Source organism: Labeo rohita, chromosome 11, assembly GCF_022985175.1.
Source record: "Labeo rohita strain BAU-BD-2019 chromosome 11, IGBB_LRoh.1.0, whole genome shotgun sequence".
In the NCBI taxonomy this organism is placed as follows: domain Eukaryota; kingdom Metazoa; phylum Chordata; class Actinopteri; order Cypriniformes; family Cyprinidae; genus Labeo; species Labeo rohita.
Window position 1 is genome coordinate 18113559 of NC_066879.1, and position 11870 is coordinate 18125428.

General features: G+C 38.2%; 1 protein-coding gene across 2 annotated transcripts; it reads right to left on the reverse strand.

Annotated features, from left to right (window-relative positions):
* Window positions 1–97: 97 nt before the first annotated feature.
* On the reverse strand, window positions 98–11773 carry atxn7l2a (ataxin 7-like 2a). Of its 2 annotated transcripts, XM_051122736.1 has the most exons (11): window positions 11623–11773; window positions 10769–10837; window positions 9945–9992; window positions 8957–9281; window positions 8204–8442; window positions 7512–7594; window positions 5053–5264; window positions 4593–4767; window positions 4222–4343; window positions 1883–2723; window positions 98–413 (listed from the first exon to the last, which is right to left on the reverse strand). In XM_051122736.1, exons 1-11 carry the CDS (start codon window positions 11750–11752, stop codon window positions 396–398), a joined length of 2262 nt encoding a protein of 753 aa, XP_050978693.1. In that variant the 5' UTR covers window positions 11753–11773; the 3' UTR covers window positions 98–395. The 2 variants fall into 2 exon arrangements, with proteins under 2 accessions (XP_050978693.1, XP_050978694.1); XM_051122737.1 differs by lacking the exon at window positions 9945–9992 and having other exon boundaries at window positions 100–413.
* Window positions 11774–11870: the final 97 nt, after the last annotated feature.

The following is an 11870-nucleotide window of genomic DNA, read 5'->3' on the forward strand; positions in this document are numbered from 1 at the left end:
GATTAAATATACCTGTTTTTTGTCATATTTCATATATTGAAATTAAATTTAAAAAACCTGAGAAATTCCCCCACAATAAAAGTCACAATGAAAAAAGACAGTGCTGAGTATAAAGAATATTTTAATCCATTTTATAAACAACATTTACGTAGCAGCATTATTCAGTAGATTCTGAGGTATTTTCTGAATTCACAGAGAAATTCACTCCCCCATCTCATTTCATACACCTCCACACACATACGTACTCACAGACAGACATTCATAGTAGCTAAACATGCACACACACATACATACAATTCAAACAGTCAGTCAAACATCCAGAGTCCTGCGTCCATAGTTCTATATGGTAGAGTTCGTAGGGCTCGCTCTTTTAGTGGCTTGTAAGGCTGGCACTCTCAGTGGTGCAATTTTGGCTGTAGAAAAAAGGCAACAGAGAACAATTAATATGATAATAAACAATATTAACATTAGTTTTTGTCTAATATTATACCCAGTCTTCAGTGTCACATTATCTTTGAGAAATCATTGAAATATGCTGATTAGGATGATCAAGACAATTTCTTACTATAGTTGAATTTACAAGAATAACCCCATTCAAAAGTTTACATACATTTGATTCTTAATACTGTGTTGTTACCTGAATGATCCACAGCTGTTTTTTTTTGTGTAGTGATAGTTGTTCACAAGTTTCTTGTTTGTCCTGAACAGTTAAACTGCCTGCTGTTCTTCAGAAAATTCTTTCAGGTCCCACAAATTCTTTGGTTTATCAGCATATTTGTGTATTTGAACCTTTTCCAACAATGACTGTATGATTTTGAGATCCATCTTTTCACACTGAGGACAACTGAGGGACTCGTATGCAACTACTACAGAAGGTTCAAACGCTCACTGATACTCCAGAAGGAAATGCAATGCATTAAGAGCCAGGGGGTGAAAACTTTTGAACAGAATGAAGATGTGTACATTTTTCTTATTTCTGCCTAAATATCATATTTTTTCCATTTAGTACTGCCCTTCAGAAGCTACAGAAGATACTTACATGTCTCCCAGAAAACAAAAGTTAAATTTACCCTGATCTTTAAATTCAAAAGTTTTCACCTCCCCAGTTCTTAATGCATTGTTTTTCCTTCTGGATCATCAGTGAGTGTTTGAACCTTCAGTAATACCTGCATATGAGTCCCTCAGTTGTCCTCATTGTGAAAAGATGGATCTCAAAATCATACAGTCATTGCGGTTATGGATTCAATTACACAAAAATGCTCAAAAACCAAAGAATTTGTAAGGCCTGAAGGATTTTCCTGAAGAACAGCAGGCAGTGTAACTGTTCAGGACAAACAAGGGACTCATGAACAACTATCACTAAAAAACAAAACAAAAAAAACAGTTGTTGATCATTCAGGTAACACCACAGTATTAAGCATGAAGCGTACGTAAACTTCTGAACAAGATCATTTTTATTAATTCTATTTCTTTTCAATTTAATATTATTTTCTCTTGTGGACTATATGTAAACATCTTATATGTGAAATATATTATTCAGGTCAGTACTAAAAAAATTACCATGCATTTTGGTAAATTAACATTTCACAGATTCTGCAAAGTGTATGTAAACTTTTGACCTCAACTGTATATGCGTCATGATGCGACCACTGATTTTAATGATGTTCTTACTACCTTTCTGGGCCTTGAATGTGTCAGTTTTGTTCCAGTCTATCCAGGGTCAGAAAGCTCTTTGATTTCATTAAAAATATCTTAATTTGTGTTCTGACGATTAATAAATGTCTTACAGGTTTGAACGACATAAAGGGGGGAATAATGACAGAATTTTCATTTCTGGGTTAACTATCCCTTTAAGTATTAACAAAACTATATGTACACAAACCTTTTGTGTGCTGAGTTTCTTTTCCCCTCCTATAGAGAGTCCCGCCCCTTTGCTTTCTTTCCAGGGATAGAAACCGGAATGAGGGGAAGTGGGCAGCCGGTGGGGTTTCGAGGGTGGAGAGGAGCCGCTGCTCTTGCGTTTCTTCCCCAAACCCTTATGATCAAAGCTGGCCACCCTGCCATGCAGTCCTGAGTCCACTCCTCGGCTGTGCGGGGCAGTGTCCGGGGGCGAATGGTGGGTCGGGGGGTGAGTCCTCTTAAAGGCCCACGAGGATGGCGTGTGGGAATCAGAGGGTGCGAGCTGGGGACGCGGCTTGCTTCCGGGGGAAAGCGAGCCGTTGGTTTGTCCGTGAGAGGCTGACGGTGGCGTTTTACTGATGAGGGGCCGCCCCTTGTTCTGAGACACGCAATTCTTGTCCGGGCTGACAGAGTCTGACTCTTCGAAAGATGCTTTCCGTTTGCGCAGTGCAGCGGCGTCCGGTGTGGTCGTCCGCTCTGCTTCCCTGAGACGCAGCTGCTGTTTGTTGGGGCGGCCGCTCGAGTTCTTGGGCCGACCGGGACCCGACTGCGCAGGAGCTCGACCGAGTTTAGAAGGGGGAGCCGTGGACTGGCCGCCCCCAGAGTTCTCGGACTGACCGTAAGCCTTGCTGGTGGAGGAACTCTGCGGGTTTGGCTCCTTGCCTGGTCCGTGGGAAGAGTAGAAGGAAGTCTTGAGAGAAGTCGAGTTGTGACTTCCTGCTTTCTGTTTGGAATGCTGGGAAATGGAGGAAGGAGAGGCAGGAACGGCTGCAGGCTTGGCTGGGGGACTCTGGGAGTGAGGATCTGATGCTTGAGGTATTTTTCTGTGAGTGGGAGAGGAATCAGGGGTCGTGAGACGAAACATTTACTGCATGCAGTGCAGGATGTAAAAACACAGCTTTGTCAAAAGGAAACTGGATTTGTTAGGGACTGAAGCACTAATGGAGATTAACCTTGGAGAAAGAAACACCATAATGCTAGTGGATCCTGGCACAGGCTCAAAGCATGTGATCTGTGAGTGCATCTTACGAAACCTTTCAAGAACAAGTCCAGCTCATATTCCATCCCAAAATCAATTGACAAAAGTGAGATAAAGACCTTTCAGGTTTTTGCCTTGTGTATTTTCATAAAAATTAAGCACATTTCCCCAAATTCATATTATTGCAATGCATCTGTTGTTTTACTTGTAGTAATATAATTATTCATTAAAATCAACACAAATAAAGGCAGTACAAATAAATAGTGCCTTCATCAGTTCTTAAAAAAAAAAAAAACCCAACAATTTAAATAATATTTTATATTATATATTTAAGTATTGAAATCAATAAGCCTTGCTGGTGGAGGAACTCTGCGGGTTTGGCTATTTCATATTAAATATTTTAAATATTTTCAATACTTAAAATATTTTTAACTCATTACAGTAATGCAAATTTCAGAAAGTTCCTACAATTTATATGAAAATTATGCAACAAATAAAAACAAGCTTTGTTGACAATGCAAAATCAGGGTGAAATATTACTTGGACATGTCTGTAACAGGTTTTGCAATTTATGTGGATATTTTATATGTGAATTTTTGGTAATTCTTATTAATTTTTTTAATAGGTTTAAATATTTTAATGCATTTACAATTACATTACAATAATGCAAATTTGAGGAAAAAAAAAAAAAAAAAAAAAAAAAGTCCTTAAAGGGACAGTTCTCCCAAAAAAACATTTAATTCTGCAATTAAATTACTCACCCTCATGTTTTCAAAACAGTAAGACCTTTGGTTATCTTCGGAATACAATATATTTTTTATTTAATCCAAAAGCTTTTTGTGCACAGAGAAAACAAAAATAATGCACGGTGGAGACTGACACAGCAGAGAAGAAATAGTTGAATAAAGTCGTTATTTTTGTTTTCTTTGCACACAAAGTATTCTCAGAGTTTCATAAAATTATGGTTGAACCACTCATGTCACATGGACTATTTTAATGATGTCCTTACTACCTTTCTGGGCCTTGAACGTGGCAGTTGCATTGCCGTCCATGCAGGGTCAGAAAGCTCTCGGATTTCATCAAAAATATCTTATTTGTGTTCTGAAGATGAACAGAGGTCTTACAGGTTTGGAATGACATGAGGCTTCCAAATGAGTAATTAATGACAGAATTTTCATTTTTGGCTGAACCATCCTTTTAATATACATAAAAACTATGCAAAAATGAAAATCACATTACATGTTTTGTAAGAGAAGCCATGCTTGCTTTTGAGCTTTTTGCTGGTATTAGCACACCACTGTTTGTATCTTTAACAGGACATATATAAGTCAAGCGATTCTTACTTCCACAGATGGGCACTGAGGTGGTTCTCCACCATGGCACTCATAGCAGACCGTAGGTGATGCAATCGTCGATCGAAAGTGAAGACACCGTGACCCAGAGAATGACTCCCAAATGAACAAAGCTGTGGAGGAAAGGCTAAGGATTAACACTAGTACACTTTCTCATTCGATTAAGACTGTTTAAACAGAAAGTCTTTTAAAACACCACAGACAATCTCTTGTAATGTCTGAAACAGAGTTACTAAAGATGTATTCATACCTCTGTTAAAACTCATAGAATTGCTTGCCTAATAATTGAAGACACTTATATAACTCCTATTTCCCGGCTATTACATAATACTAAAAGACACTGTGGAAATGTTTAGTTGTACCGCAGCTGGTTTGGGATGCCATGGAGTTGAATGCCAGTCTGCGAGGTCGTCGTTCCCCTCTCCTTCGCTCTCATCACCTGAGATGTGGGCCTGGGTGAGAGGAGAGTGTGGCCGTGTGCTGCCATCCTCTACGTGGGGTTTGTCCTCCTCCACACTTTCAGACAATGTGGGTGTTCTGCCACACAAACAGATAAACAGAAACAAAAAGATAAAATTACTAAATGTATACAATTCTGAATATAAATGTATTATTTTTATATAATAATAATAATAAATTATAATGAATAAATAAATAAATAAATAAATTATAAATTATATTTATTTATATAATCAATTTTAAATATATTTTATATAATTTATACCAAATAATAGTAACAAAATAAAAATAAAATGTATATATATATATATATATATTAAAAAAAATAGTTTCTATTGATTTTTTTTAATTGACGTTTCTAACCTAAACGCAGGGCTGTTCGTCAGAGGTCTCCGGCAGACAGGGGGTGCGGGTGCATCTCTGGGAGGTTCTGGGCTTACAGTCGGAGCAGCTGAACTCTCTGGGGCCTGAGATACCCGATCACGAGCCTTCGAACTCATCTTCAGCTCAGCCACCAGCTGGTCAAAGTTTTTACTCCTGCCTTGCACCTTCCTGCGCTGATGAATGGAATGAATCTGGAGGAGAGAATTTTTTTTTTATTTTTTTGAACACGACTTCCAAGTTTCTGTAAATCACATTCATAAAGCGTATACTAACTGGTGAGAGTGTGCTTTCATCATGATGAACTGTGGTTTCTTTTGTGGTAGCTTTTGTAGTATATTAAGCCCAAGAAAGGGATTGTGTAATTTTAATAAATAATTTAGAGGAAGTGCTCAACTCTATAACCACACAAAGCAAACTATGTGTTATTCTCACTTAAACTAGAAGTCCACTTCCAGAACAGAGATTTACAGATAATGTACTCACCCCCTTGTCATCCAAGATGTCTTTCTTTCTTCAGTCGTAAAGAAATTATGTTTTTTGAGGAAAACGTTTCAGCATTTTTCTCCATATAGTAGACTTCTATGGTGCCCCGAGTTTGAACTTCCAAAATGCAGTTTAAATGCAGCTTCAAACGATCCCAACTACAGTTGTAAACGATCCCAGCTGAGGAAGAAGGGTCTTATCTAACGAAACGATCGGTTATTTATTTTCATAAAAATAATACAATTTATATACTTTTTAATGTCAAACACTCATCTGGTCTTACTCTGCCTGGACTGTTTTTTTTTTAACGGTTCGTGACAGTTAGGGTATGTCGAAAAACTCCCATCTCATGTTCTCAAGACAAGATGAGCATTTGAGATTAAAAAGTATTTAAATTGTGTTTTTGAAATGAAAATAAGCAATCGTTTTGCTAGATAAGACCCTTCTTCCTCCTACAACTGCATTTAGGATCGTTCGAAGTCGCATTTAAACTGCATTTTGGAAGTTTAAATTTGGGGCACCATAGCAGTCCATTATATGGAGAAAAACGCTGAAGTGTTTTCCTCAAAAAACAATTTCTTTACGACTGAAGAAAGAAAGATATGAACATCTTGGATGACAAGGGGATGAGTACGTGATCTCTAAATTTATGTTCTGGAAGTGGACTGATGCCCTAAAAACCATGTTATATAACACTTGTGCAGCACCAAGACTTTGAACATCATCTTAGCTGTGAAACAAGGCATTTATTCTTCCTTTATTTCTTAACCCCAAAAAAAAGCTAAATGCATGACATCAAATATTCACAATGACTGAGTTCAACAAGGTGCAATGATTTTAATATATTTTTAATGAGGTCATTTAATATGCTTTTTAGTAACCCTAAAGACAGGTTCATGAACTGTCAACCTCAAGTCATTATAGGTGTATATGACTTTCTTCTTTCAGACGAATACAATCTGAGTTACATTAAAAAATGTTTTGGCTCTTCCAAGCTTTATAACGGCAGTAAATGGGTGTTGAGATTTTGAAGTCCAATAAAGTGCATTCATCCATCATAAAAAGTGGTCCACACAGCTCTAATAAAGGCCTTCTGAAGTGAATCGATGCGTTTGTATAAAAAAAAAAAAAAATCCATATTTACAACTTTATAAATCATAATCTCTAGCTTCTGCTAACTGTCATACACGCGTTTACAAGAGAGTACATATATTTTTCTTATACAAATGCATTACTTTACTTTAGGAGGCCTTTATTTACCCTATAGAGCTGTGTGGAGTACTTTTTATGATGGATGGATGCACTTTATTGGTCTTCAAATTCTCAACACCCATTCACTGCCATTATAAAACTTGGAAAAGCACATTTTTAAATACAACTCAGATTGCACTTATCTGAAAAAAAGAAAGTCCTATACACCTAGGCTGGCTTGAGGGTGAGTAAATCATGGTGTAATTTTTATTTTTGGGTGGACTGTCCCTTTAATAGTCTTATCAATCAAACTGAAAAATGTTCATGTTTTATTGTCACTCAAAATTACTCATGCAAGTTCCTGGGCAGAATTTATAATCTATTACAAAAAAAGTTGTTTATTGTTATATTTGTATTCTACCTACCAGCCCTATATACAGACAACATCTGTTGATTCAACAAAAACCTGAAGTCATGCTATACAAATGAAGTGAGGCTTTTCCTGTAATCCCTGCCCAATTTCCTGTAAGGCATGTCCGCTGAACTTCCTGTCTGTCTACACGCTGAAACCAGTGTCCAGTAAATGGCTTCAACCCTCTGAAGGTTAGACAGATTTCTGATACTATTACAGGACAGCAAAAATCAGATGCAACAATTCTGCTTTCTGAAATAATCTGTCTGAATAAATATCAGTACTTCACTATGAGTCAGAAACACTGCACACTAATAATATAGGTGATAGGTGAAAATGGTGGTCAACTCACATTGCAGGTCAAAAGTCGAGTACAAACTTTCTTTCTCTCAGGGTCCAACACACCACAATGCTTGTCAAGGTCACATTCTTTTTCTGCAGAAAATGAGAAAAGCATTTTGTCATCTTTCTGACGAATGACTGAATATTCTGAATATGCATAAGAATGCCTGGCACTCTGTTCTGATTCTAATGCAAATGTAGCCTGATGTTGATTATCAAATCTAGACTGTATAATATACGTGATCCTGGACCACAAAACCAGTCTTAAATAGCACGGGTATATTTGTAGCAATAGCCAACAATATATTGTATGGGTCAAAATGATCTGTGTTTTTTTTAGGCCAAAAATCATTAGGATATTAAGTAAAGATCATGTTCCATAAAGATAGTTTGTAAATATATCAAATCTTAATTTTTGATTAGTAGAATGCATTGCTAAAAACTTCATTTGCACAACTTTAAAGGCGATTTTCTCAATATTTTAATTTTTTGCACCCTCAGATTCCAGATTTTCAAAAAGCTGTATCTCAGCCAAATATTGTTCTAACAAACCAATACATCAATGAAAAGCTTATTTATTCAGATGATGTATAAATCTCAATTTTAAAAAAAAAATGACCCTTATGACTGGTTTTGTGGTCCATGATCACATATGGGTCTAGTTTCGAACAATGGATGTGAAGGGCCTCAGTAAGGACTTACTGGAAACCATTTTGTACGTCCTTGGCCCACGGAGATGTCCGGAGGCGACAGGGGCCGAGGCAGCCTCGCCTCTCTGGGATTGAGGCCTTTCAGTTGAGGAAGGCCGATTGGGCGAAGGGCCTCCATGTGGCCATGGGGGGTCTCTGTGAGTAGGGGGAGGGGAGCTCCGCGTGGGTTCGATGGGAGGGGGCTGCTTAAAAACAGCTGATTCTGAATGACCCGAGTTTGAAGGTGAGTGCCTGAGGGGAAAGACCATTATGTATAAATTATACAGACTCTATATGATGCTAAAAACCACAAATCACACCATCCTGCATTAGATTTGCTAAATGTTTCTTATTAATTTTGAGATGTTGATTTCAAAAATAGTGCCTGTTTTGCTATAGCACATCATACTGCAAACCTGTAAGACCTTCATTTATCTTTTGAACACAAATTAAGATATTTTTGATGACATCTGAGAGCTTTCGGACCTTGAATAGACAGCAATGCAACCACCATGTTCAAGGCCCAGAAAGGCAGTAAGGACACTGTTAAAACAGTCCATGTGACATCAGTGGTTCAACCGTAATGTTACGAAGTTACGAGAATACTTTTGTGGTGCTGCTGACGCAGGAGCCGGCGTTCAGAGGTCAGAAAGCTCTCAGAAGATGAATGAAGGCCTTACACGTTTGAAACGACACAAGGGTAAGTAATTAGTGATGGAATTTTTATTTTTGGGTGAACAAACAAGATTAGATTAGTAAATCTTACCAAACTCCATCTTTCGGAGGTTTCGAGTGTCTGAACTGAGGTGGCGTTGAGGGAGATTGCGGAGACGCCCGCGGTGGACCAACATTCTGGTTCCTGCCACTCCAAGAGGATGCTCCGTGGGAGGGCGGAGTGTGTCCATGACGGGGTCTCTGCTGCTGAGGTGGAGGTGGGGTGGAGCGGAGGTGTGCATAGAGCTTACCCAGAGGGCCGTGCCTCCTCTCGCAATGCTTCTCAAACGCCTGAGGCTTTACCACCTGACTGCAGTGGCCGCAAACCACCAGATAGAAATCATCGTGCCCAGGATAATGACCAAAGATGGACATATCTGCAGAAGTGTACCAAACAATAGTGACAAATTAGCTTTGTTTGAAAAATGAAACTACAGGAAATGCATCCAAATACACTATTTTCTCAAAAGAGAAAGATTCAAGTTAACTGTGTGTGTGTATGTGTATAAGAAATTGTTTAAAAACTCAGAACTGCACAGAAAATGTTTGTATGCTACATATTGCTACATATTTGTAGCAATAGCCCAAATGATCAATTTTTCTTTTATGGCAAAAATCATTTGGATATTAAGTAAAGATCATGTTCCATGAAGATATTTAGTGAATTTCTTACCATAAATATATCAAAACTTAATTTCTGATTAGTAATGTGCATTGCTAAAAACTTTTGGACAACTCAATATTATCTCAATATTTTGATTTTTTTGCACCCTCAGATTCAAGATTTACAAATAGTTGTATCTCAGGCATATTTTGTCCTGTCCTAACAAAGCATACATCAGTGGAAAGCTGGTTTTGTGGTCCAGGGTTACATACAAGATACATTAAAGGCTATACATCACTATATTCATTAAAAATAAGCATTCAGAAATCTTTGGTACGTCTCATTTGCAAAATATAAATTCTATTATGTATACGGAGGAAGGTATTACACCAGTACTGGTCAAAAAAAAAAATAATAATGGTTGAAGACTACTTTCTTTGGCATAACTGGAAAAAACAGCAACTCCAGTGATCATCATCACACCCTTTAAGAGAAATTTGAAAGGTGTTTTACAACAAAGAAGGAAAATACAGTTTGTTAAAACAGGTTTACAGGTTGATCAATACAGTAATTTAAATCTCTAAGGCCAATACGTAAAGACAAAGGTGCCGACGGCCTAAATTCAGATAAACTGCACTAAACTGGCGAATTTACCTGAATTGACATTCAGTGATATTGTTATAATAGCTTTGTTGAACTTAAACTACAGAAATTACATTTTAAAAATGACATTAACTTGAATTTCACAACAGATGATGTTTATTATCCATTGATAAGGCTGTTTATACAAGTTGGACCTGACAGGAGAAACCAGAGTGTTTTTAATGTCAAAAATCTCAAAAGAGCCAAACATCGGCCAATTAATTAAGTAGCATGGGTATATTTGTAGCAATTGCCAAAAGTAAACTGTATGGGTCAAAATGATCGATTTTTCTTTTATGCCAAAAATCATTAGGAAGATCATGTTCCATTAAGTTATTTTGTACATTTCCTACAGTAAATATAATCAAACCTTAATTTGATTAGTAATATGCATGGCTAACAACTTCATTTGGACAACTTTAAAGGCGATTTTCTCAACATTTTAATTTTATGCACCCTCTGATTCCAGATAGTCAAACAGTTGTATCTCAGCCAAATAATGTCCCATCATGACTGATTTCGTGGTCCAGGGTCACATATATCAGTCCATCACTAAGTGGGTTCGTGTTAATACCCCCGTGTCCCCTTGAAATCAAGAGGAAAGTACACAACGCCTACCCTCTTTCCTCAGTGTCATGGTTTCCGTCGTTTTTTTGCCATTCTTGCTGAATTCGTCTCCATCGGACCCTGTGAACAATGGTTGGTGGAAGTTTACGTTAGAAAGGGAACATAAAACATGACCATTATAGAAGAACAGGTTTCCATGCATTACCATCAATGCTTTAACAGCACGGCACAAATGGGCATCTCATATAAATCCAACCTTCTAAACCCACTAATTTAATGTGCCACAACCACAGAAACATTAAGAAGGATGTGTGCCCTCCAATAAACAGTGCTATAATGGGTTCTTCTAAAGTGTGGTCCAGAATATGTGGTTACAGTCTTGCAGGCCATTTTTTGAAGTCATAACTGTGAGAAAAGGGACCAGCTTTGAATTATGCACAATGTGGTGTTTCATGAGAGACAAAATGTGAGATCAGATCAATTGTTTAGGATTTATTCCACAAGATTTTCAGTGTAAAAAGCAATCTGTGCCATGAACTGGTCATCTGTGAAGCACAAGCTCTTCTGTGGGTGGGGCCAAAATAAAAACTACCTGCAAATGATCCCTACTCTATGAACTGCTTTGCTAACGTGGCCGCCGACAAAAGCAGATTCGTGGTTTTAAACTGAGTGCGTTTGTTTCATTTGAAGTTCCAGACAAAACGAACACGGAACACGTTCTATTATGACGACACTGATCAGAGAGAGAGCGCAAGCGCGTAATCCGGCCGGCACTAGGACCCGGCAGGTTCTTTGTTTGGGTAACATGGTTCGGGATGCCGTGCCTTTTCCACGAAAAATAAAGCACATCCGTGACACTTTTTGCTGGTGGATCGAGAAATACCGGCAACGAAGTGCTCACTCACCCTCCGATGCTGTCAGGTTGGCTCTTTCCGTCCAGACGCTCCAGCTTTGGCCCAAAAAATCATCGAGACAAGGCACCCGCCGTTCCAGAGCAGCCATTACTTTAACTGCGCGTTCACGCACCGCCATCATCACTGCGCGGCAAGGCGCTGACGTCACGTTGCGCGCTCCCGCGGGCGGAGGGGGAACCTGCGTGCGCGTGCACTTGTTATAAAAAATGTAGATTTTTAATGCAGTTCTTAATTTTATT